At 40.3% G+C, this 24,909-nt stretch overlaps 1 protein-coding gene across 1 annotated transcript; it reads right to left on the bottom strand.

Moving 5' to 3' along the window:
* Positions 1–1,195: 1,195 nt before the first annotated feature.
* Positions 1,196–3,047, bottom strand: MYF6 (myogenic factor 6). The gene is made up of 3 exons (XM_052639618.1): positions 2,427–3,047; positions 2,043–2,133; positions 1,196–1,827 (listed from the first exon to the last, which is right to left on the bottom strand). The coding sequence occupies exons 1-3, from the start codon at positions 2,943–2,945 to the stop codon at positions 1,709–1,711; spliced, it is 729 nt and encodes a 242-aa protein (XP_052495578.1). The 5' UTR covers positions 2,946–3,047; the 3' UTR covers positions 1,196–1,708.
* Positions 3,048–24,909: the final 21,862 nt, after the last annotated feature.

Genomic DNA, 24,909 nt, shown 5'->3' with positions numbered 1-24,909 from the left:
TAACTGTTATTCCCAGGCAGAGGCCTTTTGAAATGCTAAAAGGGCAAGATACTGCTTCTTGCCTGCAGGGGGCGCGGTCTGTGGCGGCATCTGGGACTCGTGTGGTGGGCGTCAAGGTCCAGGCTGGGGCATTGGGTAGCAAGGTTGGGCTAGGGAAGGCTGAGTTCGATTTGATTTTTCACATTTTTGAACTGGGCAATAGCTGTGGAGAAAAAGAGGAAAGGAAGCAGCTAAGGGAGGAGGAGGAGGGAGTGAAATTGCCATCTACAGAATGAGAGGGAGAAGTAGCGATTCCGAAGCAATGACTTGCCCGCCTCCTAGGCTTTGCTTCCCACTGCGATTCTTGGTGGTCGTTTCTTCCTGAGGTTACAGGATAAACAAACCTGGCACACGTTGTAAAACCCTCACTGTGAGGAGCTCCTGGGGCTTCAGGCCTCTCTGGGGCTTCCCTGTTTAGTCCAGCTAAGAGGTTTCATGTGTGTTGTGGTCTTTTGCCCTCAGCCAGTTAACCCTTACCTCTCTGGAAGCAACCTTCCATCAAAGACGCCTACCCGCCCTCAGGAGATAGATCGTCCCCCTTCTTTTATCTTTCTATTTGGAAAACAAACCCAAACCACAAGAGGCCTAGAGGATACTCCAGTCTTCAAGCCACCAGTCTAGTTCAAGAAAACCAGGCAGGGATCAGAGACCTTGCTTAGAGGCCAGGGCAGTCCTTGGTACACCATATGAATGCTTCCTCAGGAAGGGCACTGCCTGAAGTGTCCAAGAGGGAAAGTAATTGGGGCAAAATTAGCGGATTTTTTTTTTTTTGGTGTGTGTGGTTATTTCTTGTAAGGATGAGACTTTCTTGGATTGAAGGATTCAGTTGTTAATTTTGATAAATCTCACCCAGATCTCCAGGTAAAGTGCTCTGTGTTCTAACTAAAAGAAGAAACGGGATGTTGATAAAAGGGAAAAGGACGGATTCTTTCCAAATTGTCTTCACTTCTAACCACAAATGTGAGATCTACATAAGACAGAAAAGTGAACAGTTTAATTCAGACACAGGAAAGCAACCCATTTTCCTCCTTTTAAATCGACCCATATGTAAACACCCAAATAAATGGGTTTGGGTGGTGCCTAAATTAAAATGTGGTTCACCTTTATTTATGCCCTCTAAACATATTTTTTTTCAGTTGAATCAAATTAGACCAACTTTTGTTCATATAGAAACTTATCTTTTAATATTACAATACCAGGATCCTCGCACATTTTATATACAATATGTCACTCCACATTTAAAATATATTTCTTAGGTTTACATAAAAAATGAAAGTACTAATGTTATTTACAAAAATACATTCAATACCACTAACATTTAGATGCAACGTTCCCACTTTGTTTTAAACAGGAATGAACTTCTTCTGAACATGGCACAAAAGGATCATCATAATGAAAGTAAATATATTACAAAACCAACCAAACAAAAAGTAAAACCGCTAGATCTAAGCCACTCGCGGTTCCCAAGATACAAGCCCAAAGCCGAAAGGCTTTTTCATCCGAGCGTGCACAGCAGTTTCCAAAAAGTTTCTTTGTGAATATGTCTCCTTCCCTATCATAAACTCCTGGGTCTGGCTTCCTAAATATTAATGTAACGTGATCTAAAGGATTAGGCGAAGCAGGGAGGGTGGGATCTTCCTGCTCCGTGGAGAACGTCTGCACCACTGAGTTACTTCTCCACCACCTCCTCCACGCAGGGGAGTTTGTGTTCCTCCGAGGAAATGCTGTCCACGATGGAAGAGAGGCATCGAAGGCTACTCGAGGCCGATGAATCAATGCTTGTCCCTCCTGGGAGCAGAAAACACACAGACACATAAACATACTCCCCATGGAAGGAAGGCAGCCCTGCTCCCCGCGCGAGGCGCGGTCCCCGCGTTGGGAGCGCCAGCTCGCAGGGCACATCCCGGTTCCCGCTCGGCTCCGAGCATTGCTTTCTACCCCCAGAGAGCTCCCCAGCCCCTTCCCGGGAGTTTCTCTAGTAGCCCTATGCCCTTTTACTTTACCTTCCTTGGCAGTTATCACGAGCCCCCTGGAATGATCCGAAACACTTGGCCACTGGGAGCTGCAGGTGCGCAGGAAATCCGCACCCTCAAGCTGGAGGAAAACCGAGGCAGCAGATTAGTCAAGAAACATGGGTTCCGGGGGTGGGTTAGGGGGCCGTTGGTGGGGGTGTCTCCCCTGTTTCCTCAGGCCAGGTACGAATTTCCTGTCTCTTGCAGGCACCCCCGTGTTCACGGGTCACCGGGGGTTCATTAGCAAGGGAGCGGGAGGGGCGGGCGAGGAAGGGGGCCGGGAACGGAGACCGAGCAGCTGGAGGTTAAGGCCCCGAGGAAGGCACCTAATCAGCCTATCCATTCCCCGGCCCCGGCGGCAGCATCTGGGCTCACATTTTCTTGCTTGGGTCTGTAGCTGAAGGGGTCCACCCCTAACTCCTGCATTTTGTCCTGCTGATCCAGCCGCTGCAGCAGGTCCTGCAACCGCTCGATGTAGTTAATGGCGCTCCGCAGAATCTCCACCTTGGGCAGCCTCTGGTTGGGGTTGGCCACAGTCCGTCGCTTCAGTGCCTCGAAGGCCTCGTTGATTTTCTTGAGCCGCCGCCTCTCGCGCAGGGTGGCGGCCTTCCGCCGGTCGGTGGGGGCAGATTTTCTCTTGCAGGTCTTGCAAGCCCAGATCAGACACTGGCCGGGGCAGTGGGGAGGCTGCAGGCCTGGGGGCGCCAGGACATGTTCCTCTCCGCTGCTGTCGCTCCCGGCTTCTGGGGGCATTTGGTCCTGGCAGGGCGACAGGGTACCATCACTCCCTGGATACAGAGGAGAGCCCTCTGCCACTTCTAAGGGCTGCAGGGTAACATTTTCCCCGTCCAAGTAGAAGAAATAGGAGCCAGTTTCAAAAAGGTCCATCATCATGTTCTCTTCCTTGGCCTCTGACTTGGTCTGAACGGGGTGATGGGCTCAAAAACCCAGAAGGTTCTGGGTGGTTACCCAGATGGCATTTAATTAGTGCGGTGACATAAGTGGCCCCAGCTTTATATATAGTAGCTCCTGAAACTCAATCCAACTTTTAGCTGTCATGGAGCATCAGTCTCTCAATGTGATTACAGCCAGTGCTCTCTAGAACATCTAGTTTGAAAGAAAACCGAGAAGTGTCACCTTCAGAATGATGTGACAACCTATACCCAGGACAGATTAAAACGAAATGCATAGACCCCTAAATTTAAGCAAAGCATCGAACACTTCAATTTGGGACACTTTAGAGGCTAGCCTGCTTACAGGACAAGTTCAGAACAACTGGGGATTAACACTGCACTGTTCCCCTCCCCCAGGCTCATCTGAATTCTAAGTATAGACCCATGATGAAAGATTTCAAAGGCAATAGCTATTGCTCCAAAATAGCTTGGTTAATATTTGCAGAGTGGTTCAGCTCTTTTCTCTCTCCTGCCTCTCAAAAAGATGCTATTCCTGTGATAAAACCATTACAGTCCTTCCAAGGTTATACATGATTTTCAGGCTTCAGCCTCCATAGCAGCAGGTAAATCTCTTTCCTCTCTTTTACTAAGGTTGTATGACAGTTTGGGAGCTGGAAGGGGTGGCTAGAGGGTGCTCAGATTCCTTCCTTCGCTATCTTTTTCTGGAGGGTGGCAACGTAAGATCCAAATTCCATACCCCTCCATGGTGGACCAGTAGTACCTATAAGGTAATGGGTGGGACTGAGGATGGGGATGCAATGAATGAATAATGTCTCTTGGGTAATAGTTTTAGTGGAAATAAGACTCATAGCTATTTGATATTCCAGTATTCAGTGTGGCACTCTAAGTTTCCTCTGGTAAGGCTCCTATTCTACACTGTGTGCTCACGGCTTTTTCATCCGTTTTCTTGGCACCCTTTGATGCCAGAAAAGTTGTTTCATAGGATTCAGCTGAGAAAGGTAGCAACGAAGACGCAAACCAAGGAAGAGTGTGTTTAACTGCAGCTTGCCTGTGGTTCAGTGCACACAAGTATGGTGGCTGGGGAGGTAGTACAAGATAAGGATGACATTCAAGGCCCCTAAGTTCCAAAGAAGTCCCTTCAAGTTCTAGCTAAGTTAGTTTCTATTTCTGTGTGCCTAGGTAATACTAGGTTTCTATTTCTCTTAAGATAACAGTGGTTGCCTTATGGAATTTTGGGGACAATTCGATTAACTGATCCCATGCATGTGAAGCATATAACCTTATATTAGCTGCTTGATGAACGTTAGTTATCATGGAGAGCATAAGGCTGTGTCAAGGAAATGAAGCACAGCTGTGGCAGATACTTTTTCCTCCTATTGAAATTGTTTTATTTTGTTATACCCTTTCCTTTTCCCTTCCCTTTCCTTTCTTTCCCAGAGCTCTGGAAGACTCTTTCCAACTATAAATTGCCTTTGGGATGACAGTCACCTCTGGTTTTGGCCATTAGAGTCAGTGCCTGAAAAACCAGATGGAAACACAATATCTTCTTCTACCCCAAGCAGTGATAATTATAGGCTATGCTCAATATGATTTCATTTTTTTTTAATGAATAGGCTGAAAACAATGTCCTTGGACTCAATGGTCAGACAATGTAGAAACTAGTTACATTTTTGAGTTAAGTCGCTTACTCCAGAAGATAAATCTTCATATTTCCCTATCAAGCCATAGACCTGAGATGTTAAATTTTGCCATTTTATGCTGTTTTTACATTTTTGTTATTGTGCAGCTGTATATTCCTTATGAAGTATGAGAACCATTTTTCAGTTTTTAAAAAAGTAGGAAGTACAGGGAAGAGTAAGAATCTAATACTTTTGTGCAGTTTCTCCTATTTCTGCCAGTCCCCTGGTTGCTAATACCAGCAGTAGAGACTGCAGATTGGAGGCTCCAAGAATTCATGGAATAGCCTTAAATATATTATGGAAAATTACGCCGTGCTCTTAACTTCACTCTGTGCTGCATCTCCTAACAAGAAGACAATTTGAAAAGTCATTTTAAGCAGTAAAATTATATAGCATTATTGCTAAGATTATTAAGAAAATGATATCTGAAATTCATTTATTCAACATTTTTGAGTTACTTACTGAGTGCCAGACAGTGTCTTGGGTGCCAAGAATAAAGCAGTGAAAAATGATCCCTTTTCTTGTGGAGATGAAATCTAGAAGGGTGAGTGAGATTGACTAACAATTTAAAAAATAGGAGAAATAGCACTTGAATTGGGGTGTAGAAGGCCTAGATCACAATTACTTTGGGCCTCTGAGAACTTAGTCAACCTAATATCTCAAATCGGAGAAGGCAATGGCACCCCACTCCAGTACTCTTGCCTGGAAAATCCCATGGACGGAGGAGCCTGGTAGGCTGCAGTCCATGGGGTCGCTGAGAGTTGGACACGAGTCAGTGACTTCACTTTCACTTTTCACTTTCATGCATTGGAGAAGGAAATGGCAACCCACTCCATTGTTCTTACCTGGAGAATCCCAGGGACGGCAGAGCCTGGTGGGCTGCCGTCTATGGGGTCGCACAGAGTCGGACACGACTGAAGCGACTTAGCAGCAGCAGCAGCAGCAGCAGCAGCAGCAGCAGCAGCAATATCTCAGATTCTCAGTTTTTCACCCATAAAGTACATAATGGCAAAGATATCATATTCTCAAATGTCAGGATAAAGTTTTTAAAAATGCAAAATCACTTCAAAAATGTTGCATACCCATAAAAGAAAAGTATTTTTATTACTGCAATTAGGTTTACAGAAAAAATGAGGTTAGAAAAATATTGCTTCTCAGAATTTTGTTGCTTGGATGATAGAAGTAACGTGTAAGGTGATAACGATTCTCAGACTCACCTCTGATTTTAAGACGTTTCAGGCAGATCTGAGACAGTCTATGCATCATGAACCTGCTAAAGAATATGGAAGTGCACTTTCTCCTATATTTTTCCCTTATGTAAATATCACCACTGGAGAAACAGTGAATTCAAAATATAGACAGAGAAGATTCTAGAAAGAAGAGGAAAAAGCTTTGGGGTGCTAATCAATACCAGCTTCCAGATAGGGGTAGCATTTCTTTGTGTGAATTTAGCTATCACTACTGAATTGTCATTTCTTATTAAATTACAAAACCCCTTTAACAACATTCTCTAGAATTCAGGCCAATAATATTAGTCTTCTTATTCACCTTGTTCAAACAGATTTTTCCCTTTTTTGTTGTTTTGAGGGCTGAGGTAGGGATGGGAAGAGAGAAAAAAGGAAATGCCAACTTGGGAAATAACCACTTTTTATTAGATTAGGTAATGGGAAAATACACAATGATTCCAAACAACTAACTAGTGAACTCTTGGAACTCAAACTGTTTACAGAATGTGAGATGCCTGTAATTGCAATTACATTATTTCTCAGTACAACATGGGAGACACAGATCTCGACAAGTGGTCAAAACGGGTTTATCCTCCAAGCTTTAGATAGTTCAAGTGCATTTTCTAATTATGAGAAAAGTAAATAATAAGAGAATAATAAAATTAAATATCAGTAAGTCACTTCAGGGGCCTAGAGTTCATAACAAAATGTGAACGTAAGTTAGTAATAGAATTGAGAGTTTTCAAATAGTTTTCAAATTATTATTTCATGCTTAGTTATTTGTAAATGCATTTTCTTCCCGTCATCTCCACAAAATCTTGAATATGTCCAGCTTTTCCTCTCTGTGAAAAAGTGTAGGAGGGAAAGGATTATAGTTGGCCCAGCCAACAGTGGGTTTCCGCTGCGAGCCTTTGGGAAGGTGTTTTATCTGGTGGCAAAGCAGAGTCTCAGATAAGTCGGAGACTAAGTTCTAGCCATTCATAATTATACATTCCAGGCTTGTTTTAAAAGAGATCAAATGGCATATATAATACATACATCATAGATTTGTTGTTAGCATAAAATGGAAAAATATATGTTGAGTCCATATTATGGAGTGGGCATTCAAAAATGTTAATTTCCTTCCTTCCCAATCTTACGGCTTCTGATTGAAATAGCCAAAGGGAATTAATTGAAGTATGCAGATCGGTTAAGACAGATGTTTAGGATAAATTTAGGGATTTGTGTTAATTGTGTGACAGAAGTGAAAATATTAGCACTAGTATTAGTTGCTCAGTTGTGTCCAACTCTTGGCGACCCCATGGACTGTAGCCAGCCAGGCTCCTCCGTCCATGGGGTTGGTTCTCCAGGCAAGAATACTGGAGTGGGTTGCTGTTTCCTTCACCATGGGATCTTCCTGACCCAGGGATCCAACCCAGGTCTCCTGTGTTGCTGGCAGATTCTTTACCATCTGAGCCACCAGGGAATATTAGCACTAGTGACTCCAGTAATTGTGTTTCGTGTATTTATGCCCTCAACAAATTTCTGGTTTACTAGGGGGACAGACTCTGATTTTTCAAAAATTACACAAGTGACTAGGAAATTGGAGGAAGAGAATGCGGTTTCTTATGAGTGTGTAACAATGAAGAATCTGTCACGAATGGATGGAATGGTCTGGGAAGTTCCTAAGATGTGGGGTTGGTATTTCTAGGGAGCAGATTTGAAGATTTTTAACAGACCCGGCGATTAGGGAAGTGGTGACAGTAGGAGGAAGTTCAGGGAAGAAGTAGACACAGCATTAGTCAGAAGCTGATGGAGAGGTTTTCGTGGCTTATACCTAGGGACTTTGGCTAGATTGTTGCCTTTGTTGTTCAGTGACTAAACCCTGTCAGACTCTTGGCGACCCCGTGGCCTATCACACACCAGGCTCCCCTGTCCGTCACCGTCTCCCCTAGTTTGCTCAAACTCATGTCCGTTGAGTCAGTGAGACCGGGTTCACAAAAGCAGATTCTGTTATAGCTGAAAAAGCAGAACTGAGGGCCAGATAGAAAATAGTTATACTTTTTCCGCAGCGGAAAGAAAGATGAGGAAAGGGAATAAAAGAAAGAGGGGCTGGAGGAGGAGGAGGAGGAGAGGAAGGAAATGAACGGCAGGAAGTCCAGCCTGTGGGGAGAAGAGGGGTCAGCTAGCAAGGCCAGGCAGTGGCCCTAAAGAATAGGAAGGGCCGCTGACTGAAAGGGAAAATTCAGAAGAGGCAGGTTAATGCTCTCAACTTGTGGCTGCTAAATGAGTAACATGAGCCTGGGCACCTGTAATTTACCTAATCTTCAGACAGTTTGTGCCCAGAGATTCCCAAACACCGTGGTAAATATAGCTTACATGTAGACTGACAGAATGTTCGAGTTACTGCTGAGGACAAGGTGGGGGGGCAAACCACGCAGAGGAGAAGGGAAGCTTTTTTAAAAAATTCAATAAGGATTTTATTTGTAGTTATAAACATTTTTTTTTGAATTGGAGGAAAATAGCTTTACAGTATGTTGGTTTCTGCTGTACAACAGCATGAATTAGTGACAATTATACGTAGATTCCCTCTGCGGTCAGCCTCTCTCCCCTTCCCCTATCTTACTCATCTAAGTCATCACAGAGCACCCGGCTGGGCTCCCTCTGTTACAGAGCAACTTTTCAGAGCTATCTGTTTTACACATGATAGTGTGTCTGTGTGGACGCCACTTTCTCCATTTGTCCCAAAGGCAAATTCCCTGCAACCTCCAGGTAGTGGCAGTGAGAAGTTGGGCAGAGAAAAGCTGGGCTGGGCAGCAGCCTTTTACAAGCAGCTCTGAAGAAATGTGTCTAAGACAAGCAGAGAGGAACCAGAGAGGCTGCTCTTCAGATGTTTCAAGAAATTTATTTTTTTACTCTTTGCTCTCAACCCCCATATAGAACACAATTTCCACAAAAACTTGTGTTCAGTTCATGCACTAAGCACAAAGGGCTACTGAAAGAAGCTGCAGCTCATTTATTTTCTAGGCACAACATCTAGGGAAAGAGACAGTAAATAGGAGCGTTTCTCCTCTACCCCAGAAACACTTATTCTTTGGTGCTTACAAAATGAAGCTTCCTTTATAATTCTGCGCACTCCCTGTCTTCACTCAGATTGAGGGATTTTAGAGCAATATTTGTGAAACATTACAATGTTTTCTAGGTTAAGTGTTCCTACCCTGTGGGTTGCCAACTGGCAAAGGTTTGCTTAGGACAAGTACACTGAAGGTCCTACTTTCGGGACTAAGCCTGGGAAATCCCCAGGCAAATCAGAACAAGCTGTAAGCATCTATCCAGGATAGATGGGTAGAATCTATTCATAGATATGAGCAATGAACAGAGTACAGGATGTATAGACTTTTTTCTTTAAAGAGAATTATAGTGATTACAAGTATGGGATTTGATGTTAGACATAAGTTCTAGACTCAGCTCTGCCACTCAGCTCTCACTAATATTTAACCTTGGGCAAGTAATTTTAACTGAAGTCTCAGCTAGTCCATAAAAAGGAGAAGGCAATGGCACCCCACTCCAGTACTCTTGCCTGGCAAATCCCATGGGCGGGGGAGCCTGGTAGGCTGCAGTCCATGGGGTCGCTAGGAGTTGGACACAACTGAGCAACTTCACTTTCACTTTTCACTTTCATGCATTGGAGAAGGAAATGGCAACCCACTCCAGTGTTCTTGCCTGGAGGATCCCAGGGACGGGGGAGCCTGGTGGGCTGCCATCTCTGGGGTCACACACAGTCAGACATGACTGACGCGACTTAGCAGCAGCAGCAGCAGTCCATCAGATGGAAATATTATTACCTTATAAGGTGGTTTTAATGATTAAAACAATGTTAATAAGCAACTAATATACAGTGTCCAGCACACAGTAAACAATACAAACTGGTATTATTTCACTTGATTGAAGAAAAGAAAAATCACCCGTCTACCGCTTGCCTCAATAAATCATACTTTGGGTTTTTTGTCCTACATATGGCCAAAAATTTTATATGATATAATATTACATAATATAAATTTTATATTAAATAATTTTAAGAATATAAATATAATATCATGTATATATGGTCTTTTTCACTTAAACTTAGTAGTTTATGTAATCATAAACTTTTTTCATGATGCACCATAATAACTGATTAAAATGTCTAAGATATATGGAATGGCCTTTCAATGTTGTTTACATCTTTCAGAAACTAGATGATTGTGATCTTCAGATGATCCAAATTATAGTAGGGTCTGGTGTTACCAGCTTGCTAAGCTAAACAGATGTCTCTAGTATAGAATGGTTAGCCAAGTATTTTGTTACTGCCCTCCAACTGGCTGGTTATGACATATTGTCCAAAATAGTTGGTGCTTTAAAGCCTATGTCAGAGCCTACTGTGACAAATAGTCACCACTGTACAAACACATTTATCCCATAAAGTTTCTCTACCAGTTTGGAAAAAAGCAGTTGTTTAATCAGACGTACACACACATTTCACACTTTTTCAGAAGTTCAGACATCTCACCTTGAGATAAATACATGTTAGCTTTTAGGGTGGTAAGTGGCAGAAGCATGCCAGAAGTGATAAAATGTTTAAATTGTACATAACCCGGTGCTTTTTAAGTACAGGAATTATTTCAGTGTGTTGCTAGTCACATAAAAATTAATCATGTTAAGTTTTGTCTTCCCTAATTTCAAGATCTGGGCTAGGTGTTGTGATTGGAAAAGGCATGCTGTATAATTTCACAATGTAAGCACAATCTTTTTATTAAGTAATTAAATTTTTTTCTGTTTAAGTATAAACTATATGAGATTAAAAGCTGTTTGACACTGTAATATTCCAGGATTTGTACTTTTAGAGTATAGCATAAAGAGTAGCTATATATAATTTATTTTGTAAAGTTGTAGCCATCAGTCAATTTTGAAAAAAAAAAAAGTGGCAATTCCTGTGTTGAAGCACTTTAGATAAATGATTTCATTATATATCACAATGTTTTGGGCTTCCCTGATAGCTCAGTTGGTAAAGAATTTGCCTGCAATGCAGGAGACCCCAGTTTGATTCCTGGGTTGGAAATATCTCCTGGAGAAGGGATAGGCTACCCACTCCAGTATTCTTGGGCTTCACTTGTGTGGCTCAGCTGGTAAAGAATCCGCCGACAATTTGGGAGACCTGGGTTTGATCCCTGGGTTGGGAAGATTCCCTGGAGAAGGGAAAGGCTACCCACTCCAGTATTCTGGCCTGGAGAATTCCATGGACTGTATAGTCCATGAGGTCACAAAGAGTCAGAGATGACTGAGTGACTTTCACTTCATTTCACGATGTTTTGCCAATATGTTTATCTCCATTTTTAAATGGGAATAAAACAATGAGAAATTACTCTCCCCAAATCACATGCTTATTAACTAAATTCTGGCTCTTAAAGCACCTCTTACAGCTCATAAATTGATTTATATAAACAAAAAGAAGTTGCAATGAAAAAGAAAAGTCTAAGGGCAAGTTAACTTAGAGGACCTTTCAGTGTTTATCTGTCCACCCGTAGGATAACTTCCGTTTTTCTAGTGACCAAAAGAGGTACTGTGGATAGCTGTTGGCTGAGATTTGGACCTGTGTTGACCCATTGGGAAAGAATGATGCAATGGTATTTTCCATGTACAGTGCCATATACAGGCAGCCTGTCCCAGAGGTCATGAAATTGCTGCTCAAATTCAAATGCTTGAAACCCATGGTCTATTGCTTACTTAAAATATACACAGTAAGAAGGAAAGAGAAAGACAGCATAGTTTAGCACACTTACAACAGGGTAAAGGTGGGGTGGAGAGACCTTACTATCCAAGTCTTGAGTTACACAATGCGTATGTGCGTGTGTGTGCGAAGTCGCTTCAGTCGTGTCTGATTCCTTGCAACCCCATGGACTGTAGCCCACCAGACTCCTTTGTCCATGGAATTTCCCAGGCAAGAATACTGGAGTGGGTTGCCATGCCCTCCTCCAGGGGATCTTCTCAACCGGGAGACTGAACCCACATCTCTTCTGTCTCCTGCATTGGCAGGTGGATTCTTCACCACTAGGGCCATCTGGGAAGCCTACACAATGCATTCATGTCCTATCTTTCTTCCTTCCCCTTCAGTCTGCCCAGTAGACCAGTGTAAGGACCAGAATTGAGGATGAGCAACGAATTTCACCAGATAGAAGGTGTCTGAACAAATACACAGATGCTCTATATACCTAGTCAAAACTACAGCTCGCCTATAGGGAGCTGTGTCTACTCTATCTACTGGGCAGCTAGCCGATTATGTGGACCAAACTGGATTTCACCAATAAGTAGTCATTTTAAGACTTCTTGAATACGGGGTTTCCCAGGCACTTTTGGTTGGTTGATACTTAACTGGCCCTCCAGCCCTTTGTATGTTGACGAAGCGAGTACTCACTTTGTCTGTAACCTGTTTTACCAATTATTTGCTTTTATATTTAGTTTCATCTACTCTCTTCTACTCTATGGTAGGATTGAATATTCTTAAGTAACAGCAAGTATATATCATAGCTCCTTTCAGGATAGTTCTTCACATGTTTTCAAATAGTAATAGAATCGCTGTTGCTTGACATTTTCTAGTATCTTGCCTAATTTCTTTGAATTCTTTAATATAAGTCTCTTTTCATAAAAGTTTCACAATCTCTAATTTCTATTTGCTGTTTACCGTCTCTTGTTCTTTGCTTCTTTTTGAAAGTTGTTAAAAAAAATAGTTTGGGCTTGAAAGATTCCTTTCAAAAAAAAAAAGGTGGGTATGTTTTGTTCCAAGAATTACCACATCAGCTGAGTGTAGAATTTCTTTCTAAATTTGTTTTCAAGGAAACAGACGAGCATATGCTTTTGGAAGCTCAACAAGGTAAGGTGCTTACATAGCCCTTAAGAAAGCATTCTTTTCTCAAAACACAGACTAATGTGAATTGTGACAAGCATGACTCTTATGATGGATATTTGGTGAAGTATGATTTTCTTTTCATACAAACCAGGTCTCTATTAACATGGTTTCCTCAAGTCCACTTCTCACTTTCAAATCCTCTAGGAGTTGACACCAACTGCCCATTTTGACACTCGCTCATTAATTTCCTTTCAATAGGACGATTCTCTCAGCTGTTGTGGCAATTTACGGTTTTGCAAACTCTTCTGGTACGGCTCTTTGTTGACTATTCTTTCTGTGTTCAGGAGACGGTATAACACCAGGCCCTGCAAGTGTGTCGCAGTGTCATTAGTGTAGTTTACCATCTGTTTCATTTCCACTCTTACCGAGGGAGACTTCAGCTGAGCCCTTAAAAAGTCAAAAGAACAGAATCAGTTAGTTCTCTCCAGCAAGACTGAATGGGCTTGATATCAGGTAAATCCATGCCAGTGCTTTCTTTCCTAACTTGCACTGTTCCACACACCCAACCTGACTGGGTCCAATAGATCTCTAATTTACAGATTTTTTTTTTTTTTCCCCAATTGGAAGGTGTGTGTGCACACATTGTGTGAGGGAGATCATTTCCCTGACATGATTGGAAGCACTCACAGAACCCAGGAAACAGAGAATGATTTTTGTAGCCCCTTGTGAAATATGAATGACCTTGCTAATTTCTATTCATGATTGGGAAACCCCCAGTACTTTGAGAATTAACGAGCATAAAAATGAATAATAGAAGGAGAAGCTGCAGAAGAGTACAGTATTTGTTTTGTGATAAAACGAAGTGGGACTGACTGTATGACTTTTCTGTGGTGCAAGCTCTTTTCTTGTGTGTCGTTTTGCTCTGGGTTAGTGAGAAACAGCACGTCACCAGGAAAGAATGCAAGAATCAAGGGCTACTTTACACTTTACCAGTCTGTTGTTCTGTTCCTGGAAATGTTTGTATTTGATGTTTTCCAGAAGGTAGCAAATTTGTGTGTGTGTGTGTCTGCTATGCTTAAAGATAAGTGTAATGTGATATTTGATTGTTTTATTTTACCTTTGTATTCAAATCAGTGAACATGGTTTAATCTTTCAGATTTTGTTTCATCTTACGATATAATAACACTAAGAACATATGCCGCTTTAACTAAGTAATTTCAAGCTATTCATTCATTGATGTTCGCTACATGATTCTACAACAGCTAGACTTCTTATGTTTCAAACTTTATTTTTACTTCTTGGAGTGTTTGGTATTTTATATAGCTTTCTAAAGCTCCCAGAGCAGAATTTTTTCTTTAATCTTATTCATTTCAATTCACTAAAAAGCTTATTTTTTTTTTCTGACTTTGAAGAAAATCCCAGTCTTCTCTATGGAATAAGTTATCTTTTGAAGATTAAAGTGATGATTAAAATCAGCTTTTGGACATATGATAATACTATAACACTATTTTTGGCAGTGGTATGTTACTTAAAATGTTTTATAAATGCATTATCTTAGCAATAACTTCAACCACAGGAAAAAATGAAGCACGATCTTATAAGATTAGTGTGAGATTTCCTGAGGGTGCAGTAATTTAGCTCTACTTTCAGAAGTGGGCAGCAAGACTTTTCTGGGGCTCTGGGGCTTTTAATAGTCTATCTAGAATAAAGACAAATAATGGAGCCAGAGGAGGAAAGAGAGGGAGAGAGGCAGGGAGGGAGAGAGGGAGAGAGGGAGAGAGGGGAAAGGAAAAGCCAGAAGGGGAAATGTAGGGCTATAAAATCATTCTGAGTTCAGAATTGACCACTTGGCTTCTATCAGAATCTACTCTTTTTATAAAACAACTCACAACGTTTTGCAAATCAAAGGCCTTAGCCCAAATCACGTCTTTTTAATGGTATGCTTCCTTGGTAATAGAATCTGGTGAAAAAGCACAGAATCACAGGAAACTTGGGAGCACTTGATTTTGTCTAGTATGTTCCTATTTCAAAGTTTATGACTGTAAGAAAATACTCACAAGGGACTATGTATGGAGTGTGGATCATCAGGCGATTCCTATTTTTCACAACTGCCTCTTTTCCTATGGCTCCTATTGATTACAGTATTTGCTCCTGTGGTTATTCATAACCAAGCCCTTATCACATTGCCCTCTAGTGCTTACTTGCTCATGTAGTCCACCCTGGAGAGCAGGAACTATGTAATCATCAGTGCTTAGAAGACTACTTGGTGGAAAGCGGGTACTGTGTAAGATCTGCTGAGCGAGAATTGTCAAAACCTTCATCGTCTTCCCTGAGGTGAAATAGCATCTTTCCTTATCAGATACTTGTTTCTTTTATTTCTATTTCTGTTTGTGATTTGGTGCTTTGCCCAAAACATTGTGCATCCAGATCAGTGAAAGATACAATGCTCATCTTATTTTAGTAGAAGTTCCTGGAAACTTTATGGGATAATAGGCATGCTACTTAAAAAAAAAAAAAAAAAAAAATATATATATATATATATATATATATAGAGAGAGAGAGAGAGAGAGAGAGAGAGAGAGAGCAAGCTTTATTTTTGGAGCTGAAATTGCTAAGCCTTGGATACTGCTGCTGCTGCTGCTAAGTCGCTTCAGTCATGTCTGACTCTGTGTGACCCCAGAGATGGCAGCCCACCAGGCTCCCCTGTCCCTGGAATTCTCCAGGCAAGAACACTGGAGTGGTTGCCATTTCCTTCTCCAATGCATGAAAGTGAAAAGTGAAAGGGAAGTCGCTCAGTCATGTCCGACTCTTTGCAACCCCTTGGACTGCAGCCCACCAGGCTCCTCTGTCCATGGGATTTGCCAGGCAAGAGTACTGGAGTGGGGTGCCATCGCCTTCTCCAAAGCCTTGGATACTAAATCTAAGTAATTAATTGCTTAGCCTGGCTGTCACAACAAAATTAGAGAACATCAATTTGTGTTTAGGCACTCGTGCTATGTAAGAAGACATCATGGTAATTTATTGGCCACTTGTTTTAGAAGTATTGCTGGGTTGCTTGTTCCTAGTCACCCAGTTCCTGAATACCTGGTCATCCTCGTTGTTCCTGGCTTCCATGTCATGAGAGTCTCCCAGCCGACCCTGACAGTGAAGGCCTTGGGACACGTGGTATCTTAGTGCTGGCCATTCTCCTGGACACTCTGCAGTCGCCACCATTTCACTTCCTGAACTTTACTTGTTCAGAGTTGCCTGGGTTCCTGAGGTAGAATAGTATGGAACCCACTGGAACCAGTAATCCTTAACTCCCCTCTGTATCCTTCAACTTTCTTCTTAATAAAGTCTTAGCTTTATAATAATAAAAATATTCTAATTTACCTTGAAATAACTTAATTTTGTACAACATTTTTTAGTCTAATATTAATACTTATTTTTTTTAAATGGTTATCTTAAATGTTTCATATCATGTAACACATGAAAGGTGACTCAGACAGTAAAGAATCTGCCTGCAATTCAGGAGATCTGAGTTTGATCCCTGGGGCAAGAAGATCCTCTGGATAAAGGAACGGCAATCCATTCCAGTATTCTTGCCTGCATAATTCCATGGACAGAGGACCCTGGCGAGCTATAGTCCATGGGGTTGCAGAGTTGGACACGACTGAGTAACACTTTGACTTTCACTTTGTTTTCAATACATTTGTGACAACTTTAAAAGGACCACAGTAGTCTGTATAAGGTGCTGTTGAAATAATCAGGCCTCAGTAAACTTCTTAGTAGAGCAGACCTCTCCTTTCATGTGACTTAATTACGATCTTTTGATGAACTCACTTATTAAATATTTTTTTGGTAAATTACATGTAATTCAGGCCTAAACTCTGAGAGTGAAATGGTCATACTTCTAGCCAATGGCATTAACTCCCAAACTGTCTTATTAAATAGCTTCATGAAAACGTGTTTGTTTATGGCTGGGCTGGGTTTTCATTTCTGCTCGCGGGCTTCCTCTAGTTGCTGTCACTGGGGGGGGGCGGGGGCGGGGGGAGGGGGCGGGGAGTCACTCTTCGTTCTGGTTCCCAGACTTCTCAGTGGCTTCTTCTGTTGCAGCGCACAGGCGCTAGAGCATTTGGGCTTCGATAGTCGTGGCTTGCGGGCTCTAGAGCCCGGGGCTCAGTAGTTGCGGGGCACCGGCATAGCTGCTGTGAGGCGTGTGGAATCTTCCCAGTCCAGGGATCAAACGCCTGTCTCCTCCATTGGCAGGCAGGTTCTTTACCACTGAGCCACCAGGGACGCCCTAAAGTTCACCATTGTAAAATGTGTCATTCGGCGGTTTATAGTATTTTCACAAAGTTGTGCAGTCCTCACCACTATTTCCATCACCCCAAGAAGAACCCTTGTACCCATTAGTAGTCACGTCCCATTTCCCACTCCGTTCCTGGCAACCACTAATGAACTTTCTATGGATATGCCTATTTTGGATATTCAGTTTAAGTGGAATAATTGCAATACGTCTGGCTTCTTTAGAAACCATGGGTGAAATGGCACTTCACTTAACCTTCTCTGATCAAGGTTTTAAGACTTTCACGTCCTCCAGGCAGCATGCAGCCTGAACAATAAGATGCCTGCCTGAGTTGTTTTCCAGGAACTTGGAGTCAGCTGCATCTAGTCCAGGCTGAGCCAAGAGTCAGCTGTGTCTAGTTCGAGCTGCGCTCCATAGGGCTAGAAAGGACCGCTGACCGCTGGTCTGGGCATGCGTGGGCATGCGGAGGCATGCGTACTTGTGACCTTTAAAATGTGCAGAGGCCTGTAGCTTAGTTACGCAAGTGCTGTACAAAGATTCTCTTGGCTTCTCCGAGATGATTTGAGACCTATTTGCCCATCTCCTTGCTTTGCTGCAAACCTCGGCGTCTCACCGTTTTGGCTTGCTGTGAGTTGTGTGAAACAAACCGGTGAGTAACACCTTCACTTAGCGTAAAGTTTTCAAGGTTGATGTTTGAATAAATACTCCATTCCTTTTTCTGGCTGAATAATATTCCATTGTATGCTTGTACCACATTTATTTATCTGGTTTTTTTTTTGGCTATTATGAATAATGTTGCAGTAGAAACTTAAATGTGCGACTCTGTGTGTGGAGCCACAGTTTGTTTGAACTGGTACCATAAGAAAGCCTCCACAATGTGGTTAGTTGATAAATCTTTTAAGTCCCTATGGTTCCTCCTCTACAGCTTTATATCTTTTCCAGATTTTTTTTTTTAAAGTATTGAGTCATTTGTCCTGTATGGTTTTCCAAACTCTGAATTTTGTTGATAGCATTTTTGGGCATAATTTAACGTTTTTCTAATGTCTATAATTTCATCAATTGCTAGCTGGATGTAGATGCTTGATTGGATTCAGACTCAATGGGGGAGACAGGGCTGGCAAGATTACATTGTACTTTATTCTACAAACCTGTCTCTCTTTCTCTCCCTTTTTTTTTTTTTTTACCATTAGCAGCCATTCATGATCTTTGCTTAGATACATTACGGAATGAGAGGTTGTGATAGTCTGTTATTTATTTATTAGCTAGAATATGGTATAAAGAAAAAAAATCTGCCCTCAAATATTTTGTTTTAAAAGTGATTTTTATTTTACTTTCTGATATTTCATTATTAGTGTAAAAAAATGCAACAGATTTCTCTGTGTTAATCTTATATCCTGCTACTTTGCTGAATTTAACACTTCTAGTAGTTTTTGTGTGAAGTCTTACAGAGTTTCCTATTTATTGTATCATCTGCATATAATGACAGTTTTCCGTCTTTTGTTTCAATTTGGATACCTCTTATTTCTGGCGTCACCCACTCGAGGGACATGAGTTTGAGTGAACTCCTGGAGTTGGTGATGGACAGGGAGGCCTGGCTGCTGCTATTTATGGGGTCTCAAAGAGTCTGACACCACTGAGTGACTGGACTGAACTATTTCCTCTTGGATACATTTTGTTTCAGGGACATACTTGTCAGAATTCTTATAAATTTTGGAGAAAATGTAAATGTTTCACATTTGGTTAATATGACCCACTTGGCATTAGAAGTTGGTGTTTATCCTGAGAAGGTGAAATTATTTATGATTTTTTAAAGGAAAGTAAGACCAAAGGAAATAAGGCATGGAACATACTAAGATTTATTCACTCCAACATCCATCTTGGTTTATCGCGAGGGGGTTAAATTTGACATGATTTCATTTTTTCCCCCCCCGACAGCCAGTTTCCCTGCATCATTTCTGAATAGCAACATATCTTTTCTTCCTTGGTGGGTGATACTTTCTGATATATTAAAATCTAATGATGTGGCCTGTATTTGAAAACTTGTCTGTTTCATTAGGTATTGCTTCTTATATTAGTTACACACTTCAACTTTATTCTTATAAAATATTTTAACATATGAAAGGAAAGTTTTCTCATCACTCTTAATCACATAAGTTTATTTCTGTTATTTATTTTTCCAGATGTTTTCATAATGTGAACTTAAGATGTTTTCATAAATATGAAATAATCTAACACTTAAAGATTTTTAAGTTGCCATGTTAAGCTTATGAAGTAATTTGAAAATAATCTTGTTTTTTATAATAGGCTTCCCTTACTGAAAAATCTGATCATATCTTAGGTTTCCCTGTTCTATAGTTTTCATCAGAAGTGCCCTCTGAGGTTAGCCTCTGTACTTTATGTTTTGGATGTTATCAGTGAACTAATTTTTCCCATTCTTTCTTATCACTCATTAACTGGTTGTTATCCTTTTTGAATATTTATTTTGTGGTCACTTGTATTCAAGAACCTTTATTAAAGCCTTTCAGTCTACTGATTTATACCTTCTAGGTATGCAGTATTTTTGTATCAAATAATGACAATTTTGACTTGTTATTTTTGTTTTTCTTATTGCTTTGGTTAGATAAGCAGTATATATTTTTGGTACCTGATTTTGATGAAATCTTTGTCTCTCAAATCTTTCTCTAGTGCCTTAGTTATTTAAAGCCTGTATGTATTTTTCACGCAATTCCCATTTATTTAGTACTGTTAAGCACACTGAGGAGTGATCCCGAGATACATGTGTGTGTATCTCTGCCTATGTCTGTCTTCAGAAAGTGAGGGGTTATTGAAGCCAGCCTGAGTCTCTCTACTTTGTGTCTGCCCCCGAGGAAGGGCAATGCTTCTAAGCCTGGCTGGCCAGTAGGACCCTGACCCCTCATGACCCGCTTCCCTTCCTCCGGCTTTGCTGGATCTGAGCGGTGCCAGCTCCTGGCTTCTCTTCAGCCTTGCCCCACCTGCCTGCTATGATGCGATGCCTCCTCTCGGCCCACCCGCGTGTGTCCTGCCTGCGGGACTCGCCACCTGTTGCTGCTTACTGTCCTCTCTGGCCCTGGTAGCTGCCTCCGTGTGTGTACAGATTGGCAGCTGAGTCCAGACTTGCCTCTGCATCTCAGCACCTGTCTCACCTCGTGGTATATTTGGTTCCAAGTTTCTTTTGAAACTGTGTCTCCCTGCTTTTGTAGTCTAATTAGTTTTGATGGAGTCTTTGGTGGGGGGGTGGGGGAAAAACGTGTTAAACCCCTACCTGTCTCCTTACAGAGTAAATATAATGTAATTAAAAAAAAAAGTTTGAGTACTTTGGCTGTAATATTCCAGTGGCTGTTGAAATATTTTAATTTCTATAAGTGGTCCCCAAGTTTTATGTTTTGAAGGCTTACATGCTTTTAACATGCTTTTAGGAAGTGAGATGTGTGTTGGTATGCACACAATATAAGGATATTGGCCATTAACTTTGCTGGTTACAAACTGCTGTGTATGGGGAAATCATGTTTGTTGAAGTGTCTATAAGACGAAAAATACTGTTGAACTCGTTTTTAGTATGTTGTCCGATTGTACAGAATTCCTTTATGTCACTTTCAGTTGTTCAAAGGATTTTTGTCTGCATACTGTTAAGATCTTAGTTTCATTCTGGGTAACTGGTGATCCTGAATAAATGACACATTACTGTCTGCTCATTGTCCCTGCTCCCCTACTTGCATTTATCTTTGATCCAGTAGTGCTTGTTTGCTCCTTGTTAAGATATTTTAGCAAATGGAGATTGGTAGGAAAATACACTGCCGTGTAGGCCACGTTATTTTACTTCTTCTAAGGGCAGCTTTCCAGTTGCATATATTAGTTCAGGTTCATCTCATACAGAAGATGATGTTATACGAAATGCAGTGAGGTTAAAATTGTGAGAAAAAGTTAGCCCTTATTCACAAGCAGCTGACAATCTAGTAAGAGGGGGAACATGAGTGGAGGATAAGATCTGTTGAGAATATAGGAGCTGAAGCATGGTATTGATAACGTGTAGGGTGTGTTAAGGCAGGAAGTATCATAGTTTGGCTTAGGTCTGGAAAATTGGAGTAAGACTGTGGGAAAAACACTTTATGAGTTTAACTTAATAGGCAATGTCAGGCTGCCAAATGGATGGGTAAAATAATAGAGCTGAGAGCTAGGGAGAGAAATCTGGCAACAAGTTCCTGAGATTTGGGGAAACAAACAGTACATCTTGGTTTGGATCAATACATATTGGAGGAGGCAGCAAATTGCAGAAAGAATATCAAACTTGATGCTTGAATTCAAAGGGTAGCACTACCACTGGCTGACTATATTACATGAGTAACTTGCATAAAGGGGCTTATTTTAGATGATATCCAGAAATGTCTGTTCTTGAGGATAAGAGTAATGAGAGTTCATATATATGTTCTGTGTCCAAATAGGTGAGATCAAAGCTACTGTGTATCTGGTGGTCTCTAGGTAATACAGTGGTGTGTGGTAGCCGATGCTATAGACTCTAAAGTCAGATTTCCAGTTTCAGTTCTAGGCTGTTTCACCTACTTGATGTGTAAACCCAGGCAGGTTATTTAACCCTTTTTTTTTTTTTTTTTTTTGCTTTTGTTTCCTCATTTGTAAAAGGCAAATCATGATACCTACTACCACGAATTGTCAGGAGATTAATATTTATAAAATCCTTAGAAGAATGCTTGGCACATAATGATTCATTAAAGAAAGCTGTTATTATTCATGGTAAATAGAATTGTAAGTCTATGTCATGCAAATGATTCCTATTACAATTGTAAGTGTATCCTTTAAAATATAAATAAGTAAAAACTCTGAGGTAATAGCCCAGAGACGTGGATGTTGATCCTGTTAGTATGCACCAACTTTATGAATGTGGTACCCTTAGATTGATGAAGCTCTGGTTTCCGCTATAAGAGTCCAGCAAGTGGATTCATATCTTCCACAGCAGTTCACCTGAAACTATAAATACTAAGTGAATACGAATATAGTTTTTAGTGAACTATAAATACTAAGTGAATAAGAACTAGTGAATTCTGCGGAAAGCACTTGCAGTATGTCAGGTTTTATTTTTAATGTTAAAACACTGATTGCTAGTCCTTTGGGAATGGAGTAAATAAAGTAAACATTTCTCTTCATATTGCCCTCATTCAAGCAGATGAGCAGGATACTTTGATAGATTAGTGAAAACAGTACATAAATATTTATGTCATTGTAATAAGTTATTAAAGTTTAAATTATACTCACACTTTTAAAGTTATGAAATATTTCAAACACAAAACTTTAAAGAATAATATTTTTTATTCATTACTTAATTTTAACAAATCTATGTGGCCATATAAGCTTTAGACTTTAAAACAAAATTTACAAATGTGTTTGAAACCCTTGTGGTCCCCTTGATTTCATGGCAGTTCATCTTCCTCCCCGAGTTCCTCCCATGTCAGAGGAAATCACGATTCTGATGCCCTTACATTACTATTTATGATTTTACATACATACTATAATCTGTTAACCCATTAAATATGCATTGCTTGTATTTTAAAAACATATGAGTAGCTTACTGTAAATATCTTAATAATTTTTTCATTATTCTATTTTTAATCAACTTTATTGAATTATAATTTACATGAAAAAAGCATTCATTGTATGTATACAACTTAAAACATTTTAACAAATAAATATACCCGTATAAATAACGCTCTATTCAAGATACAGAACTTTCAGCACCCTCCAAAAGTTCCTTTTTGTCCATTGCAGTCAATTCCCCACATAAACTCCACTCTAGGTAACCACTGATTTGATCTCCATCACTATAGATTAATTTTACCTGCTCAAGAACTACATCTAAATGGACTCTCTTCCAGTATGTATTCCCCTATATTTGTCTTCTTTTCACTCAGTATAATGGTTTTGAATATTTTTCCTGTTCTCATATGTATCATTATTTCATTTTCTTGTCAAAAAATGCCACAACTTAATTGCTCATTCCTGCTGGTGGGTATTTGGATTCTTTCCATTTTTGGCCATTGTAAATAAAGTTGCTAAGAGCACTATTAATACAAGTCCGTTTCTGGAAATATATTTTAACTTCCCTTGGATAAATGAGTAGGAGTGGCAATACTGAGTAATATGGCAATAGGGTATTATCTTTGTAAGAAATAGTCTGTGTTTCAGAGTAGTTGGACCATATACCATAGCAGCTTCTCCAAATTTGTGCTAGCATGACTTGATATTACCTGTCATTTTTAACTTTAATTAACTTTATTAGTATGGTTACTTCATTCTGCTTTTCATTTGCATTTTCTTGAGGACTAATGGTGTTGAGCATCTTTTTATGTATTGTCCATTTGTGTGTGTGTTAATCTGTAAATATACATGCATTCTGGATACCAATCCCAGGACCTGCATCTTGTCACATTTGTGAATATTTTCTCCTATTCTCCCAGACAGTGGCCTGACTTCTCATTTTCTTCATAGTCTTTTAAAGAGCAGAATGTTATAATTCTGATGAAGTACAATATATCAATTTTTTCTTTTATGTTCTATTTCTTTGTACTCTAAGACATCTTTGCATGTCCCCAAGTCAAGAGGATTTTATTAACTTTTTTCTTAGAAGCTTTATAGTTTAAGTTTTACATTTAGGTCTGTGTTGAATTTCAAGTTAATATTTGTGTGTGTTATATAGGCTGGGGATGAGGCTAAAGATGAAGACTAATGCTTTTCCAAGTGGGCACCCAGCCATTCCAGCACTATTTATTGGGAAGACAGTCTTTTCTCCACTGAATTACTTTGTCATCTTTGTTGACACCTAACTGACCAGCTATGTGAGAATCCATTTTTTTACTTTGTATTTTTTTAAATAGAAATGCTATAGATGTATACATCAGTGCAGTGTAAATCATTCAGCAGTGTTCTATTTGAATACTTTGGCTATTCTAGATTTTTTTTTTTGCATCATTTCTATATAAATTATAAGCAAGTTTATTGATTTCTAGAAAAAAAGCCTTATGGGATTGATATTCCATTTAATCCATAGATCAGTATGAGGAGAACTGATGTTCTGAGTTCATGGACATGCATTATAAAAATTTTATTTAAGCCTGCTTCAATTCATATCAATATTGTTTCTAGTGTATGTTTCTTACAGATACTTCGTTAAACTTATTCTAAGCATTTCATGTTTATGGATGCTATCCTTAAGGGCATTTTTAATTACCATTTCCAGTTGTTCAGTTGTCAAGATAAAACTGATTTTTTTGTATCTTGATCTCATATTCTGTAATATGTTTTAAAGCTATTTATTATGCATAGTGATTTTTGTAGTTTCCTCAGGAATTTCCTCATAAATAGTTGCACGCATATGGACAGTTTTGTCTCTTCATTTACAAACCTTTCTCTTGCCTCAGTGTAATGACTCGGAACATGGGTACAATGTGCAATAGAAGTTGTGAGTGCAGACTCAGCTGCTCAGTCATGTCCAACCCTTTGCAACCCCATGGACCGTAGTGTGCCAGGCTCTTCTGTCCATGGAATTTTTAAGCCAAGAATCTTGGAGTGGGTTGACATTTCCCACTCCAGCGATCTTCCCAGAAGTTGTGAAAGTGGGCATTTTTGCCTTTTTTTGCTCTTAGGGTGAAGGCCTCTAATATTTCACCTGGTGACTCAGGTGGTTAAAAGTCTACCTGCAATGCAGGAAACCTGGGTTTGATCCCTGGGTCAGGAAGATCCCCTGGAGTAGGAAATGGCAACCCATTCCAGTATTCTTGCCTGGAGAAACCCATGAACAGAGGAGACTGGTGGGTTACAGTCTATGAGATCACAAAGAGTTGGACAAACTGAGCGACTTTCAC

The sequence above is a fragment of the Budorcas taxicolor genome, chromosome 5 (genome assembly GCF_023091745.1).
Source record: "Budorcas taxicolor isolate Tak-1 chromosome 5, Takin1.1, whole genome shotgun sequence".
NCBI lineage: Eukaryota > Metazoa > Chordata > Mammalia > Artiodactyla > Bovidae > Budorcas > Budorcas taxicolor.
The sequence above is the reverse complement of the archived record's forward strand: the minus strand, read 5'-3'. Positions and strand labels throughout refer to the sequence as shown.